Source organism: Pogoniulus pusillus, chromosome 1 (genome assembly GCF_015220805.1).
Source record: "Pogoniulus pusillus isolate bPogPus1 chromosome 1, bPogPus1.pri, whole genome shotgun sequence".
In the NCBI taxonomy this organism is placed as follows: domain Eukaryota; kingdom Metazoa; phylum Chordata; class Aves; order Piciformes; family Lybiidae; genus Pogoniulus; species Pogoniulus pusillus.
In genome coordinates, this window is record NC_087264.1 from 16,958,099 (window position 1) to 16,977,428 (window position 19,330).

At 38.5% G+C, this 19,330-nt stretch overlaps 1 protein-coding gene across 5 annotated transcripts in view; it reads right to left on the minus strand.

Annotated features, from left to right (window-relative positions):
- The window catches only part of PPP4R4 (protein phosphatase 4 regulatory subunit 4), a 72,711-nt gene that overhangs the window by 37,877 nt on the left and 15,504 nt on the right, over positions 1-19,330 (minus strand). For all 5 annotated transcript variants that reach the window (XM_064142344.1, XM_064142327.1, XM_064142314.1 and 2 more), the window contains exon 3: positions 6,912-7,014. Coding sequence is in view for 4 of the 5 variants with exons in the window: in XM_064142327.1 (XP_063998397.1) it covers positions 6,912-7,014 (103 nt within the window). In the remaining variant the exon portion in view is untranslated. The remainder of the gene's footprint in view (positions 1-6,911; positions 7,015-19,330) is intronic.

Consider the following 19,330-nt stretch of genomic DNA (forward strand, 5'->3'; position numbering starts at 1 on the left):
AAACTTATTTCTTGTCAATTCTTGAGATCCTCCTGTAATTCCAGAAATAGTAATAGACTTCATTCCTTTACAGTTTGAAGGCATCAACATACATTGAGCACCTGTGTCCACCAGAGCCCTACATTTCTGAGTCTTCAAGGTACCAGGCCATCTAATATATACATTCCAGTGTATCCTATTATCTTTCTGGTCCCTGGCCTTTGCCTGGTAAGAGGCAGGGCCCTTCTAATGTTGACCATTACAATTACAATTGGTACAGTGTGTAATGGTATTAGCTGAATCACTGCCAGAACTGTTTGAATCACTTGGGGAAACTGAGGCAACTACTCTTTTAGTCTTCTCATTTTGCAACTCTCTCACTCTTTTCAGGAGTTTTCACCAAATTGGCCACGTAAGGTTACCCAAGGAGACCCACGTGACTGCTGCTGTCTATTTCTGAGCGAGTTAGTTTTGAATTGGTCTGGGAGGACACCTATCTCTGATGGCCGAGACAGGTATCCACTACAATGGCGAAGATAAGTAACACCCTGAAACTACTACACAGCTCATTTTTCATGTTTCACAAATCAGAGTACCAGGTTGGAAGGGATCTCAAGATTCATCTGATCCAACCTTTCTTGGCAAAAGCGTGGTCAAGATAAGATGGCTGAATCTCAGATGTGTCCAGTGTTAGGGAATCCACCACTTCCCTGGTGTATAGGGTTAACATTCCGGGGGAGCAACCCTGAACCTGACCCTAGGGGTCTTGGCCCCTTCCCAGGGGTGGGCCACACTCCAGGTGACGGTTAGCCCACTCCCCCCACTTCCTGTGCTATAAAAGACAGAGGGGCTTCCTTGCTCGCTCTTGCTTCGCTCCCTCTCGACCCACACACACACACTGCATACCAGCACACCACGTGGCAGCCACGAGGCAGATCCACACCAGTCGGGTTGTACTTTATCTCTTTTTGTATTTTGTTGTTTTCCCCTTCCCTATCCTTTGTAAACTTCCCTACCTCCAATACCTTCTTTCTAAGTTATTGTTAAACTTTGTCCTTTTACCTTCCAAATCGAGTGAGATTGATTTATTTGGGTGTGCTTACCTCTCTCCCTATATCTAATCCCTAGTTTTTGGGAAAGGAGGGGGAAGAGGGGAGGGCACTCTATAAATTCTATAAATTGTCATTGGGTCTATTAAATTTATTAGAGTCTCTGGAAACTTGCATTAGAACCCAAGACACCTGGGGAGATTACTTCAATGGCTGATTGCTCTCACTGCAAAAAAACTTACTTGTGTCCAATCAGAATCTCCCCGAGAGTAACTTCTGCTCATTATCCCTCATCTTTTCCATACGACTCCTTGTGAAAAGGGAGTCTCTGTCTTTGTAGCTGCCCTTTCAATACTGAAAAACATGGTTATAATGTCTGCTCCTAGACCTTCTTTTCCTACAGCTAAACAAACCTGCTTTCCTCAGCCTTTCCTCATATGGCAGGCTTCCCAGTCCTTTGATCATCTTTCTGGCCCTTTCTTAGATAGTCTTCAGCCTGCCCACACCTTTTTCATTAACTGAGGCCCAAAACTGAACACAGTACTCCATGTGTAGTCTGAGAAGTGCTGAGTAAAGTCAGATAATGACTTATTAATCTTTGCTAGCAAAGCAAACCAGCATCTTGTTGGCTTTCATTGCTATTGCAGCACATTGTTCACCCATATTGAGCTTCTTTTCCCCATCTACAGAAGTATAACCAAATGCACCAATTTCAGTCATCTTATTTCTCTACAGTGCCAGACTACATCTGGAACACTCTAATCTCAGCTGAATTCAGCTGCGCCTTTCTAGAGTGTAACAGTTCCCATTTAATGGTTAGACGACTCTACCAATAAAAACAAGACTAAGGAAAAAATAGAGGTTGCATAGTTAGCAATGTCAAACACTGTTTTGCACTTAGAAGTTGGAGTGAACACGGGTACAACAGAACAGTTCTCCTATTACAGATTAGCAGAACACCACTGAAGAACCTACTTTATAAAAGCATCGTCACAGAAAGAAATTTAACTTCCAGAAGGTTTCAATTTATAAAGCTTAAATCTGAAAGGAACACTTAGATTGACCTCATTATATTTCATCCTTTTAGCTCTGTCTTGAGTCCATTAATTTAAGCTTAATTTACCATTTAGAAAGGCATTTAGACTGGATTTCAATGATGCTGCAAGATGAAAAAAAAAACACTGCTTTTCTCAGTTATTTGCTCAAATATTAATCAAATTATGATTAATTTTGTCACTTTCATGTCTAATATTTCTGTCTTCCTAACTTTTCTTTCTTCATATACTATTTTCAGTTGAATGTCCTCTAACATTATGTAGGAAGAAACTTTTAAAAAGTAATTATCACCTGATCTAAACCTACGCAGCTCCAATTCCTGACATACAAATATTTTCCAGGCCCTAGCTCTTGATCATGCTAATGACCAACCTTGCTAATTTTTCTTATCCATCCCTATATAAAAACCTAAGACTAGAATCAAAAACTGTATTCCCATATAAGATTTTTTTTACCAAAGACAGAAAGGCAATGACTACAAGCTCTCCACACTCTTGACAAATACGGACAAAACCCCCACTGTTTCTTATTACTCTATTTAAGGCAGAACTCTGCTTTCACAGTATCACAGTATCACCAAGGTTGGAAGAGACCTCACAGATCATCAAGTCCAACCCTTTACCACAGTGCCCAAGGCTAGACCATGGCACCAAGTGCCACATCCAACCTTGCCTTGAACTGCCCCAGGGACGACGACTCCACCACCTCCCCAGGCAGCCCATTCCAGTGCCTAATGACTCTCTCAGTGAAGAACTTTCTCCTCACCTCGAGCCGAAATTTCCCCTGGCGCAGCCTGAGGCTGTGTCCTCTTGTTCTGGAGCTGGCCACCTGAGAGAAGAGAGCAACCTCCTCCTGGCCACAACCACCCTTCAGGTAGTTGTAGACAGCAATAAGGTCACCCCTGAGCCTCCTCTTCTCCAGGCTAAACAACCCCAGCTCCCTAAGCCTCTCCAAAGATAAAAATGGATTGAGTGTGTTTAAGAACAAAAAAATGTTGTTGAAGCCAGTAAGAAAGAATGCATTATTAATGTCAGAATACCATGTAGTAGTAATGTGGAAACTTGGTGTAACTTAAAAGGGTTTCAATTACTCCCCAAATCCAAGTCATTCTTTTCCTCAAAGCTTTTTTTCTTTAATACACATACATATATATTTAAATAAAGTAATCTGTATCTTAGAGTACACAATATAACTAGAATTATTTGAGTGTTTTTTAACCATCTGTTGGCCAATACTACTCCTCAGTTCTGAGGATAGCTATTTCTTGGCCATTTGCTGAATTCAAATAATCAGAAAAAAATAGAAGAGCTCCTCTTAAGAAACAGCAGTCTAACGAAGTCACAAAAGTTTCAGGAGATAATATGAAGTTCAAAGGTGATGTCTGATATTCACAATGGCACAGAATTTTGAGGCAGAAAGGGTCTTCTGGAAGTCATTTTGTCCATTCCCCATGCTCATAAAGGCCACCTAGAGTCATACCATATCCAGACAGTTCTTGAATATCTCCAAGAAGGGAGACAACAATCTCACTGGGTAACCTGTGCCTTCACAGTGAAAAAGTTTTTCCTGATGTTCAGACTAACCCTTGTGCTAGTTTGAGCCTAGCTAGAATTTTTTGATCAGTAGAATTAGATTACAGGCTGTGAAAAGGAAACAATGGTGATGTCTACTTCACTCATAGGCTTGCTGAGATGTATAAGAACGTGAACATAAATAGAGATAAGAGAGTCACTCTCTGGGCTTTGTAGGCTGCACTTCTCTCTCTCTAACCTAACCTGTCGTCTGTGTGACTAACTCATCTGCTTCCTAACACCACTGGCCAACCCTCCAAACTCACCTTAAGTGTAAGGCAACGTCTTGGGTAAGGTAGAGGGGTGAGAAGGTGGAAGGGTGGTTGAGAGCCCCTCCTGGGGACTCAGGTTTCTGGGAGGGGTGTTATGTTTCTGTATCACTTTTTAAGTTGTATATTTCTGTATATAACGGTATATATATTGTAAATATCTGCTTGTATGTTGTGCTAAGCTGTAAATATAAAGCTTCATTCAATTTCCAGAGCTGGCTGAGTCTAGCCTGGGTGATTTTTTCCAAAGTGTGAGTGGGTGAGTAACACTCAAACCATCACAAACCTACATTTTAGTTTGTGCCTATTCAATTCTGGTCCTGTCACTGGGTAACACTGAAATAAAAATGATTCTGTCCTCATTACACCCTCCCTCCATTGATAAGATACTCTCCGAGCCTTCATTTCTGCAGTAAGAAATAAACCAAATATTTTTTCATAACATAACTCTTTTTTTCTGAATATAATGCCTTAAAAGAAAAAAACAAAAAACAACCAACCAAACAAACAAACAAAAAAGAAAAACAACTTGAGAGAGATCTATCCACACAGCATTTCAATAAAAGAAGCAATGCATTTTTTTTTCAACACTTCAGCAAAGAAATGGGAATTTACTGGAACAAACAAGTATCACTTTTGCATGGGCCCACTTTGCTATTTAGTTATCACCTCTTTGCAACGTAGAAAACTCTATAATGTACGTGACTTAATCATCTCATCTTTGTTACTAATATAATTACAAACTTTCTTACAATTAGTAACGAGAATCTGACACATACATAGGAAGAAAATTCATAGCAGCTACTACAGAAGATTTTTTCTTCTCATTTCTAAAATGCTTGTGATAGAAAGGACAATATAGTTAAGGAGATTCTTAATGGAACCCAAACGTTCAGTGTAATGCATTTTAGATGACCAAAGTCATACTTCGCTCAAGTCAGTGACTACTTAAACTCTTTCTGTCATTCATGTCCATTTATGACTGAGTCACACTACTGAAAATGTCAAATGTATCTCTGAAAATGTATAGGGAAACTGAGTCTGTCCATAAAATGATGAACACAACTATGTTTAACCTGCATAGGCTAAACTACAGCAGTTGCTCTATCACCCAGAGACCCCTCCTCAACAAAGGAGGACTGGGAAAAGACCCATGCATTGAAATGAAAATGTACTTAGTGTAACAGCTAAACTAATAGCAACGCCATTATAAATCATACACATTTACATTCAGGCACTGAATGCACAATGTTCACAATAAACAGGAAAGCTGCCTCTGCAGGAACGGAGGAAAAGGAGAAGCAAGAGACACCCCATTCTCAGCAAACTTCCCCCTTTTACTAGGTATGCTGTTTATGTTATGGGGTGCACCTGTGAGACAGCTCAGATCAGCTGCCTTGGCTGACTTCAAACTGCTAATGGCCTGCAGACTACAGCTGGCTCAGGACAGCCCAGTGAAACCAAGACAACAATTCAATCATAACATTTCTACATGAAACCCTTGTGTTTTTTACCTCCTTTCCCATATGAGCACATATGTGCAAACAAAATACTCCTTTAGCTGACAAATTTGTGTAAAGTAGAAATGGGTTTACAACAAAGTGATCAATGGCATAGGACCAGGCCATAGACTATTTAAATCAAAACTCTGATTTAATAACATGAAAATTGTCAGTGGTATCAGCAGAAGATTGATGATACACCAATACAGTGAAAAAAAAATTCTCAGAAATTTGCTGTTAACAAAAACTTCCAGATATTTTGATAGGCAAAACTGATGTATTAGATTCTACTCAAGAGGTAGTCTTTTAAAAAATCACTGAAAATCACTCTAACAGGCAGACTAACATAAAGCCTAAAGACCTTTTGCAGCCTTACATAGAATTGAGTTATTTGTAGTTACTTAGTTTTAGAGTTATCCATAGTATTTATCTTTATTGTTATTTGACTTTGCATTGGCATTTCTGCTGTAGTTTGTTCTTATTTGCCCAAAACTGCTCCTTAAAACACAGCTTAAATGAGCATTTTCTTTTCTTCTTGGAAAGAGTTCATACCTGGGACAGAGAGGAAATAGAGATTTATCTTCCCTTCCTTAAAGTCGTATGTTGGAAGTGATCTTTAAAGGTCATCTAGTCTAATACCCTGGCAGTGAGCAGGGACTAGATCAAGTTGCTCAAAGTCCTTTCCATCCTGACCTTTAAAGTTTCAAGGGATCAGGCTTCTACCACCTCTCTGAGTAACGTGCTCCAGTGTTTCCCCACCCCCACTATAAAAAATATCTAGTCTGAATATAGCTTCCTATAGTTTAAAACCATTACACATTAACTGCTACAGCTCCTACTAAAAATATCTGCTCCCATCTCTCTTATAAGCCTTCTTTAAGTACTGAAAGGTTGCACTAAGCTCTCCCTGGACCATTATCCAAGTTAAGCAACCCAAACATCCTTTATACAAACATATCTATATATAAAATTATTGTACAACATTACATGGCCAGCATGCAGCTACCACAGCTAGCAGTGACTTACTAAATATGTGGAGGACAGCACATGAAACTTCAGACAGCTAAAAGCCAAGTATACTTTTCTTGATAGCAGCATGAAATCATAATGTATGGATGGAGGGAGATTGAGAACGTAAAATGAGACATTATGACTGGCTAGTCCACGAAAAGAGTTCTTAACAAGCTGTCAAAACCCTCATAGACCTTTATAATATACAAATAGTATTCATTCTGGTTTCTCCTCCTGTTGTGACATCTTTTTTATTTTTATATAATACCTGCAATATTTTGAAAATTGTGTGAATTAATGTGCAAGATCTACCGGCCACACCTCCTCTGCAGTTAAACTTACATGATCTTGGAGGTCTCTTCCAACACGGTTGATTCTATGATTCTATGATTAAATGTGTGATGTTTTTGCCTTTATTAAAATACTTACACTGGCAGAAAAAGATATATTCAAACCTCATTACACTCAACTTACTTTGATTTTTGGTAAAACCCGACGAAGTGTTTCGGCAGGATTCTGTCGCACCAGGACTGGAAGATTTGCCACCACACTTGTTCCTTGGATATCCTGGCCAGAACTTACAAAAATATAAACACAGAATATATTACTCTCTATGATGGTTAGAAATGCATAGTTTCTATTTAAAAAACCAACCCTACAAATGACAAACCAACAACACTATCCAGGTAATTCATATAAGAAGTCAAGAGAGGTGTTACTTCCTATATATAGCCTGTAGTAGAAAACAACATCAACAACAAAAGCTCTTACATATAATTTCTAATATGGCATGTTCTAATTTTAGTGTAGCATTGGAAAGAAAGTGTAAAATGTTTGAAAGATGTTAAGGCAGTAGTTTGGTGGAAAGTTTACATTCTAACAATACAAGTGATAAATATGATTATAGAAAGGGGACAAATAGAAGATACAAACAAAAACTACATTCCATGTACATTATTTTAACATCAATCTACCACTTCTTCCTTTTTTTAAGGAAAACAGACAGATGTGTATTGACAAACATAATTAAAGAAGGATGCAAAACTGAGTTAGATTATAGATTTTGTATGTTTCTCCTCACCCTGTATTTCTCAGTGGTAGCCCACCACAGAGACAGGAAAAAGAAAAAAGCAGGATGAGAGGGAAATGGCAGAAGTGGAGAAAAGTCACAAGATGAAAACAAAACCTCCCCAAGTGGATAAACTTCTGGGACAGAAAGAGAAGACAAGGGGTATGGATGCCAACATGAAAAATAAACACCACTACATCTTTTTTTCCTGTGTAAATGCAGAGAATTCATTTTGCTAAACAAGTTCAGATTTGTTCCAACAGCTAAGCAAATGATTTTTATGTAAGCATGCAAAGCTCAACTACACACATGCAAGCTTTTTTCTTAATATATTACAATTAAATATATGAATACACACATAATTTCAAAACAAATTCATAGTCTAACTACTTATAAATACTTTCATACATCACTCTCCATCCCACCATCATTCTAAATTTTCACAGAGAAACATTTGAGCTTCAGAAGGGGATCAGGTATATAAATTGGTCACAGGACAGTAGATTTACACAACTGCCTTCCAGTTTTATTCTGCTTTTGAAGTACATTAAGGAACTCACAGATAAGATGCAAAGCCTTTCTGCAGCATTCAGAGCTGAAAGGATCTATGCACATTCCATTAATATCCTAATTCATGTGTCTCAGAAGATGAAATCAAAGTATAGGTACAGTCAAAGCAGGCCAATTTAGATAATTTTTGTTAAATGCATACATATGTGTGTTTTTAAATGATGATACACATGCATAACAAGCAAGAAGCAAAAGTAAAGGCTTTGATTAAAATTAATTTAAATACCCCTTCAGAAATACTGTAATATACTGTAAAATCCTACCAGAAAGATTTTTCTGTATTTTGCACTCTATAATTTCCCAGTAAAAATATTCAAAGGACAATTAGGTAACATTAACATCAACTTGTGTCTAGCAAACTGCAATCTCAGTGGTTTTTTTGAAAGAAGGAATTCCTTCCTATATTCACAAAGATAATTTTGCATGTAATAAGGCAATACATTGGGGAAGATTAAATACAGGCTGTTGTGTACAGTCTCACATACCTCAATTCATTGTTGTGTTAGGTTTCTACTCGGCAGACATATGTAATAGTAACTATTATTATCACTTGGCATAAGGGTCTTAATGCAGGAAAACATCTACTCCAATCAAATCTTCCTCTTCAACAAAGAGTAAATTTTGCTAAGGGATATAAATCTCCTGTTTTGTACAGAGTAACACAAAGTGTTTGTAATTTGCATATATGACAGCATTAACCTAATCTTAGACAGTCTTTGCCTGCCATTATTTTCCTTTATAATCAAGGTAGAGAAAGAAGATTCAATAAAGAGCAATTTATCTCAGCCTATACAGATGAGATGGACAGTCTCCCTGCCCCCCCCCCCGCCAGTTTGGAAATCACCCAGACTAGACTCAGCTGGCTCTGGAAATATGAATGAAGCTATTTATTTACAGCTAGCACAATATACAAGCAGATATTTACAGTATATGCAATTATAGACAGAAATATACAAGGTAAAAGGTAATACAAAAACACAACTCCCCTCACAGAAACCTGAGTCCCCAGGAGGGGCTCTCAACCACCCCTACACCTTCCCCCTACCCCTCTCAACCTTAGCCCAGTCCCAAGGAAGAATAGAGGTTTGGCCAGGGGGTTAGGAAGCAAAGTGGATTAGTGAAAAAAAACGGAGGGTGAGGTCAGAGAGTAAGATGCATCTCAGAGCTCGCCAGCAGCAGAAGTGAGAGAGATTATCTATGGCTTTATTTCTTGCTTTTATACATCTCAGCAAGCCTATGAGGGAAGTGGACATCACCACTGTTTTCCTTTCACAGCCTGTAATCTGGTTCTTCTCACCAAAACATTCTATCTTGCTTCAAACCAGCACAGTATTATCCAGCAATAACACAGTAACACAGGCCATGGTAACTTGGATAAGCTATTTAATTGTTTGTTCCTTTTGTGTCAAGATGGGAGAAATCCTAACTGCTAAAAAAAGCAACTCAAATACAACCTCATCCATCAAAAATGTAAAGGAAAAGGGAGCATTTCCCTTTAAACCAGAAATGCTTAGTATCTGGCTTGCTGCCAATTAAGAATGCGAAGCAGGAGGCATTTCAACACCTACACAGCCTGTAATTTTCCAACTGCACAAGATTTTTCTTCTATGTCTACCAAAGGAGCTGCACCATAGATTTTTTTTTTAAAACACTAAAGACTTCAGGGTTATAATGAATTATTTCTTAATGCTAAGATTTAGACATTTATGTATTAATAAGTATATTTTTTTTAAAATGTTAAATCTCTTCTTCAGAGTCACAACAAGCTCAATGTAATGTAGGTGCGATTCCTTTATCAATAGTGCCAACTGTAGAACTCAATGGAGCCCTACATTTAGAAGCAACTTAGCTCAACCTCTTTTGTGCTAGCAAAATCCACATAGATAGTAACATTTAGATATAAAGCTTCAGGACTCATCTTCTAAACTCATCCCACAGGAGATCCCAGTGACTTTACAATGCTGGGAATACTCAATACTGGGAAAAGCTCTCATTCCTGAACACTTCTGTCCTAATATTTTCTGCTTTTGAAGCACCAGCTGCTTGCTGACAGCTGGCAGTACCAGAGCTGGTCTAACTATAAGGCTTACTGAAGACCTAGTATTCCTCATGCACAAGTGTAGCACTAAGCCTCTACCTCTAGTCCCTGCACACGGCGTTACTTGTATTTTCTACTTCCACAAGATGAAGTCTATGTTATATTTAAGATTGCCTCAAGACTGAAGCAAATCCTTCTAGAAACTATTTCACAAACAAAACAAGGATAAAGAAAGTGACTGAGAGTAGTCAAGACTGGATTTACAAAGGTGAAATCATGCCTGAGCAAACAACTTGACAGCATTCTGCAACAAGATTACTGGTGTGGATGGCAGAAGTTGGTTTAACTTATTTTAGCAAGGCTTTTGACATCGTGTCCCATAATACTCTCACAGATAAATTGATGAAGTACAAGTTAGATAAATAGACATTCACGTGCACTGAAAGCTGGCTGAATTATTGAGGTTAAAGGGTTTTAATCAGTGGCCAAGGCAGCCAAGAGGAAGCCAGACAGATGTAGATCTAAGGGGTGTACACTAGGGACAATGCTGTTTAACGCTTTCATTAACAAGTTGTGCTGGGGGAGGTCTAGGCTGGATGTTAGGAGGAAGTTCTTCCCCCAGAGAGAGTGATTTGCCATTGGAATGGGCTGCCCAGGGAGGTGGTGGAGACTCCATCCCTGGAGGTGTTCAAGAAAAGACTGGATGTCACTTAGTGCCATGGTCTAGTTGATTGGATAGGGCTGAGTGCTAGGTTGGACTGGATCATCTTGGAGGTCTCTTCCAACCTGGTTGATTCTATGAACCTGGATGATGGGACAGAATGCATTCTCAGTAGTATACAATTAACACAAAACTGGAAGGAGGGGCTGATAAACCAGATGGCTGTGCTGCCTCAACAAGATGGAGAAACAAACACAGACGTGAAATGCAAGTCATGTATCTGTGGAGGAAAAGCCCCATGTACCAGTACAGGCTATAGACCAGCAAATGGAAAGAAGCTTGGTAGGAAAGGACCGGGGAGCCCCAGTGAACTCCAAACTGACTAGAAGCCAATAATGCATCCTTGTGGCAAAAGCAGCTGACAACATTCTAGGCTGCACTAGGGAGATCACCAGCAGCTCACGGAAGGCAACAGCAGTGAGTTCATCAAAGGAGCACTAAAATGACTAAGGGATTACAGTATCTAATAGCTGAGCAGAAAGTTAGACATCAGGGTTTTTTTTTCAGTCTCAAAAGGTATGAGATCATGTTTAGCATGTATAAAATCTGATGTGAGGCAGCAAAAAAACAGAGGCAAATTCTTCCCAGTGGTGTCCAGTGACAGGAAGAGAGGCAATGGAGACAATTCAATACACAGGAAATTCCACTTAAAACCTTAAAAAGATGCTCTTCTATGTCAGTGTTCAAATACTGGCGTTAGTTGCCCAGACAAGTGTCAAAATCTGACTTCAGGACAAGACACTGAATATATTGCTCTAATTGACACTACTTTAAGCAGTGAGGTGAAATGAATGGCCCCTTCACAACCTAACTGTACTGTGATTCAATGATTATATTCAGGACAGGTGTTTACTATTCTCAACAGGAGTTTTAAGCAAGCTCAGGTCACACAATAAGGTTTCTTATATTTAAAATACCTACTTAAGGTGGATGTTTGAAAATCATTTTCATTTTCATTTTAAAAGCAGATTCTGTAAAATAGGAACAAAAAAGCTTACCAAGTCCCTGGGGTACTCAGTTAGAAACATTTCTGTCTGTAAAAGAAATGAAGGACTACAGCTCCTTCTACAGCACGAAGAAAGATTAGTCACTGAACGTTCCCCAAGAGAATATTAACAGAAAGAAGTCTGAAGCAGAGACTGATTTACATTCCTCTCCTTCATTTGCACTAGCCTGCAAAACACCATGACAGGAGCAGAAAACAGTACTGTCAAGAAGACACAATGTTTGCCCAAGCTCTAACTGAAGCACTGTGCTTAGGAACTGACTTTTCTTTAACACTGTGGCTAACTTTATGAGGTCAGCAAATCGATTTGCTAAATAGCCACTACTGAATTAATCACTGAAGCTCACACTTTGAGTAACTTAGATTTACAAACCTGTAAGTTCTAATTGATAGGTGCATGAGATTACTGTCATAACACTCTGTAAGTGACATTAGTATTTTCTGTGCATGATTCAAAAATGTTCTGTGTTGGTGTAAACGTGCACTTGTTGAAAAGAGAATTAAAAATTAACTAAATTTAATGAGTGAGGGATTAGACACATGATTAAAAATTAATAAACTATTAAATAAATAACCACGTGTTAGGAAAAAGAAAATCCAAAAAAAAAACGTTGTCAAATGTTTAAAAAAGAGCATCCAAAGGTTGGGTGATCCTTGGAAACATCCAAAACGCATCTGGACAATGTGCAGATCTAACACCAAACTACATTAGACTTGAAGTTTGCACTGCTTTGTGCAGGCCATTAAATCAAATGATCTTCAATGAACCTCAACCACCTAAACTATTCTGTGATTCATAAATCCTAAAGTTCATTTCCTATTTGTATTAAAGTTCAGTATCTGACAGGATTTAGCCCATTCAGAACAATTCAATTTCAATTCTCCTTTCAGGATTTCTCTTCTCCTATACAATCGACTGGTTGCCAAGGAAAACTAGAAAACCAGATAAATATGTCTGCCAATAACATAAATTTGTTGACCCCTAAAACTTACTTAAACAGTGCTCTCTATTTTTAATGTGATTTTTTTTAATAGCAATCTTTCCTATGCAGACAGGCAGATGCAGGCTTCAAATATACTAAACTTGCTGGATGAAAACTAACACTGTTGCAAGTTATCTTTTTTAATTTATCTTTGGTTGTATAATCTCTGGGCTTTGTTAACAAAAAGGGAAAAAAAATCTAGAAAGCAAAAGAAGTCTTAAAATCACAAATATTCTTGCCTGATTTTAAGACTAATTTGCATTTTACTTCTAAGTGAACACTCCTTTGATACAATACCAACTGGTATTTTCTGTAAAAGGACAATCTTTTCTTAACACTGGCAAAAACCAGTCATTTTCCTTTGTGCTAGTTTGAAGCTAGCTAGAATGTTTTGGTGAGAAGAACTAGATAACAGTGCTGATGTCTACTTCACTCACAGGCTTGCTGAGAGGTATAAGAACAAGAATGCAAACACAGATATGGGACTTCTGCTTCTTCTGCTGAGGAGGTCAGAGCTGCATTCTCTCTGTCTCTAGCCTCTCTGCTGTTTCTCTGATTAATCCACTTTGCTTCCTGACCCTCTGGCTGAACCTGCATTCTTCCTTGGGACTGGGGTAAGGTTGAGTGGGGTGGGAGAAGGTGGAAGGGCAGTTGGGAGACCCTCCTGGGGCCTCAGGTTCATGGGAGGGCTGTTGTGTTTCTGTATTACCTTTTACCTTGTATATTTCTGTATATAACTATATATATACTGTAAATATCTGCTTGTATATCCTATTAAGCTGTAAATATAAGCTTCATTCAAATTTCCAGAGCTGGCTGAGTCTAGTCTGGGTGATTTTCAAAGGGGGGGGGGCAGGGAACACCCAAACCATCCCATCCTTTTATTTCATTATATAAATTCTTAGATTTTAAGCATATTTCTGTAAACATAAAACATATATCAGGAGTGGCTGAACATCTATTTAACATCTGTTGTGGTAAGTAGGTCATAAACAGACACAGTTCTGTGGAAGGATCTGTCACCGCATTAATATAACTTCATTTAAGAGTCTCTGTTGAACAAAGACTGAGAAGTGTGAACTGTACAAATATTAACAGAGTCTTCAAACTACACATCACAAGGGAGATTTTATAGACCTAAATGCTGTACAAACTTGCTTGTGCATTATCCTCTATCATGTTGCAAATAACATTAAAAGCATCTGGAATTAAATTGATGTTTTATCTGATAACTTGCCCTAGGATATGACACTGCAAAGACACACAAGCTATTTGTGCCACAATTTCAAAATCAGGTATCTGATATATCAAACTGCTTACATTTTTGCTGCTGTATGGAAACAGTCTTTTTCTCAAGAAAAGCTAACACCAAGAATTTAAAAAACAGTATTAACACAGACAAACTGTATGTATATATTACAGATGTCGATCATTTTACCTATTTTATATATTATAACCAATTTTATGTATTAAAATATTGGAACTTCTAAGCTGTACGTACAACATTGCATGTTCTTCACTATCAGAACACCTTATGAAGACCACAGATACATGGACACCATATGTAAAACTTCAAAACTAATTTAAATTGTGCTAGAAGCAAATGGCCTTTTTCCCAGATGTTGCAATACATTATAATATTTATGTATGCAAGCCTTCATATATATGAAAGTTATGACAATATGAATCATAGAATCAACCGGGTTGGGAGACACCTCCAAGATCAGTCCAACTTATCACCCAGCCCTATCCAGTCATATAGACCATGGCACTAAGTGCCTCATCCAGTCTTTTCTTGAACACCTCCAGGACAGAGACTCCACCACCTTCCTGGGCAGCCCATTCCAATGGCAAATCACTCTCTGTGTCAAGAACTTCCTAACTAGACCACGGCACTAAGTGCCTCATCCAGCCTTTTCTTGAATGCTGAATATTTGAATACTGTGGTAGGTGCTTTCTGGAACCATGAGTAACTTAACTGAAAAGAAATCTACTCCAGGGTAGTCTTAAACCAGCTCCATATTTTAAATTTTCAAACAGTGCAAGAGGCAAATTCATCCATGCATAAGTTAGGAAGAACAGACCAAAAAACATTTTTCACATCCTACTCCAGTAGCAGACTTCAGGGTGGTTTGTTAATTAATTTTCCTTTTTTTTTTGTCCATTAGTTTAGTAGCCAGAATTCCTTATTTATTTATTTATTTGTTTGTTTAAGCAAATCCAGGCTCCTGTTTTGGGAGTCTAAGCACACTGCCAGGCACCCTAATCGGTGGTGCAGGAGCAGGAGGGTCACATATTCTCCAAGCACCCAGCACACTCTGCCCAACTGCCGTCGGAGCTGCGGCAGAGTGAGGCTGGTCACAAGGGACAGCTCACATCTTCAGTGATTAGTGTCAAGGTACTTGAGGGCCTCTGCTTTGTGACAAGGCCAGGATGCAGATAGGAGCTGCTCTTCTTTGCTCATGTGCCTGCAAAGCAAAGCCCTTCTGCTTCTCTTCCTTAGAGACTATCTACATGTTACAAATGTTGTGCTCCCTTGCCAGGATGAAATGCCTGCTGAATATGCAAGATTCTGGAACACAAATATAAACCAGACTACAGGTAAGTCCACTATTGCAAGGAGGCCAAAGAATCACTGAGCAGCTTTGTCCTTTAACCCTTCCCTCCCTTCATTACTTGTCTAGCCAGAGCAACTAAGGAAGAAATTGTGTTTTCAGGTTACTATAATTTTGCTGAAAGTTAAACAGAATAAAGTGAATCTGAAAATTTAGTAACTGATTAATATCCATTTTCAAGAAGTCAGAAATCCTGATAATATCACAGTATAACCATAGTAAACCTTTTCTATCAGCCTGTCATTTACAAAACCACTTACTCAACATAATCTTCTACTTCAGACATATGTAGCCATGGTCACAATAAGAAATTAATCTGACCTTAGTACATATCTGAACATGCACCACTGTACATGAAACTTACAGTGCACTTAATGTACAAACAGAAGACCTAGATCTAGCTGCACAGTAGTTTTGGATTCACAGTAACTTTGTTTACCAGTATCAGCTTAATAAACTGAAGTTTCTTATTTCTGTTTGCTTACTGAACAACTGACAAACAGCAAAAGGATTTATAATTGATGCAAATACTCCTTTCTGTTCCTGAGCAAAAGAAATGTATTATAATGCCACAAAAAAATGCATTCTTCCTAGTATCATCAGTTTCTGTGAATTTACACACTAGTTGCTGAGATGTGATGGTTTGGGAGTTAGCTGCCCCCCTACTCTTATGAAATCACCCAGACTAGACTCAGATGGCTGGAAATTAAGGAATGAAGCTTTCTATTTACAGCTTAGCACAATATACAAGCAGAGATTTACAATACATAGAACTATACACAGGAATATACAAGTTAAAAGTCAGATAGAAACACAACACCCCTCCCAGAAACCAGAGTCCCAAGGAGGGGCTCCCAACCACCCTTCCACCTTCTTTCCACCCCTCTACCTTACCCCAGAGTTTGCCTTACATGCAAGGTGAGCTGTGAGGAATGGCAAGGGGGTTAGAAAGCAGAAGGATTAGTTATACAGAAGCAGCCCAGGGAGAAAGCACAGGCTCCAACAGAGACCCACACACACTATCTTATCTATTGTTTTGTGTTCTTGTTTTGATATGTCTCAGCAAGCCTATAAGTGAAGTAGACATCACCACTGTTTCCCTTTCACAGCCTATAATCTAAAGTCTCTCATTAAATTATTCCAGTTTGCCTCAAACTAGCAGAGGAAACATTAGGCTCTTCTCCTTTGCATTTTAAGAAAAGTTTTGAGGATTTAAAAAGTGCCTCAAAAGAGCACATTTTTCCTCTCAAACACTACCCTAATTACAATGTTACTACCTCCTAGAAGATTAGTGTTTCCTTTTCTTTAGATGACTTACAATATATATTACAATTTGTATGGTCTCGGGGTAGGATTCATCTTAGTGTTACGTATTTTCAGTCTAAATTTGAAAAGTAAAACCAGTCTTTTCACTCTAAATAACACAATTTCCAAATCCTAAATGATACAACAAACAGAAGCTCATAGCTGATCTAATTCACTCTCTGCCCAGCCCTCCTTCACCAACTCAGAATTTATAATTTTTACTTCCAACAAGATCTGTCATTTCACAGCATGCATTATATGATATAAGAAGTCTTCTGGCAGAGTACAAGGCCTGTAATTTTTCTGCACAGAAAGTGAGAAAAAAAAAAAGAATAATCACAGATGCTAACCAAATTCTAGAGGGCTAAATTACTTCTGCTAGCCTAAGTTTATCTTATAGTCTAATTTAGACACTGTATCTCTTTTCATTCCCCAGTCTTATTTGGTGCATCAGTATTTCAATCCCAGAGTTAGCTATTCATGCCACAAAACAGATGAACTTTTCAAATGATGTAATGAGTACTAAAACCTAATTATTGCTTGTCTTCTACTCATGGGTCTGAAAAGTGTGGGAGCATTATGCGACACAGACCCAAAAGCTCACCCTCTCTGACTGTAATATATCCCATTTTGAATCAATTCTTAGGCATTCTGTTTTTTTCACTCTCCAACTAGCACTTGCAGAAGTTGATGAGAACCTTCTGGATTTTGATATCTGAATCTTTAGAAGCTCTTGAGCTAGAAAGCAGTATCTGTCTATTTCAACCTCTCCCTTAGAAGATGGAGTTGTAGGTCTAAAATCACTGTATTTTTTCAAGATACACTGGCTAGTCTGACAGAAGATAAGACTTGCCTTTATCTCATTCCATACTAGAGTGACTTCAATCATTTAGAAAAACTTGATGTGATATACTAATTCCACTAGGAATTCCTCTGTACACCATTAGGAAAAGCACAGCAAAGGTTAGGAAAGCAGCTGCTACTTATCTGTCTATATCTGCTTTGCTTTCTCTGTATAAGCAAGTATTTGTTTTACACTGAAAACAACATAAAAGCCTGAAACAACAATAGCCTTCTAAGACTTATAAGTACAAGCAGGACATTTGAGCAATCTTCTATAAAGCTTGTGATTTTTGGAATATGCTTGTAAATTGCAGCATAACAAATTCTAGGTTGCTGCATCAACCTTGGTAACAGACAAATGGCACATAAAGCATACTTTATACACTAACTATGATTTTATGAGCTGACAATTCACAGACTGAGTCAAAAGAAAATGCAAATGTGAAGACCAATACAGACACTGTAAAGGCTGCTGAATACAGAATAAATAAAAGTACAGTGAATTAATGAAAAGCCACAATAAAAAGTGAAAAAGAATGATAAAGAGATTGACTCCAAGGGTTCAAAGCCTTTATTCACAGTGTTTTTCCCCATATGCAAGAGAAATAGATCTAGAGAGAGATTGTAAGCAGGTATCACATACAACAACATAAGCTGAGGTCATGGATCAATTTGAAAAAAAAAAGGAGCAAAATTTTGAGCACTGAAAAATACATCTGAACTTTTAGAAACTCACTGAAACTTTAGTTTCAGTGGCAGGTCTTTTTTCCCAACAAAGGAAATCTGACTTGGACCTTCAAACAGTTAACAATAAATTTCTACAAATTATTAGTGTCATATTCAAAAGGCCTGCTGGCTCAAAAGAAAAAAACATAATTACAGAATTAACACAAAACTGTGAATTAACTCATGGTATAAGCTACTTTTAGACAGCTCAGAAAGGCAAAGTCTTGCTCATTTGCCTTCTGTTCATTACTCAAATATTTCAAACTAGTATTAGTTGTGCCAGGGCAAGTATAGGCTGGATGTAAGGAGGAAGTTCTTCACAGAGAGAGTGATTTGCCATTGGAATGGGCTGCCCAGGGGTGACCTTATTGCTGTCTACAACTACCTGAGGGGAGGTTGTTGCCAGGAGGAGGTTGCTCTCTTCTCTCAGGTGGCCAGCACCAGAACAAGAGGACACAGCCTCAAGCTGCACCAGGGGAGATTTAGGCTCGAGGCGAGGAGAAAGTTCATCACTGAGAGAGTCATTGGACACTGGAATGTGCTGCCCAGGGAGGTGGTGGAGTCGCCGTCCCTGGAGCTGTTCAAGGCAAGACTGGATGTGGCACTTGGTGCCATGGTCTAGCCTTGAGCTCTGTGGTAAAGGGTTGGACTTGATGATCTGTGAAGTCTCTTCCAATCCTGATAATACTGTGATACTGTGATACTGTTGTGGAGTCACTGTCCCTGAAGGTGTTCAAGAAAAGACTGGATGAGGTACTTAGTGCCATGGTCTAGTTGACTGGATAGGGGTGGGGGATAGGTTGGACTGGATGATCTTGCAGGTCTCTTCCAACCTGGTTGATTCTATGATTCTATGGTCTACTTCAGACTGAAGCAGTTACATGCACAAGCAATACAATTTCAAACCACTAACACTAGCATTACTTTGTCATCCATTGGAAGCAACCATAGAACAAATGTAACTGAGGTAAACATGAAAATAGCTAAAAATTAATTTCAAGCTGATTCATATTCTGT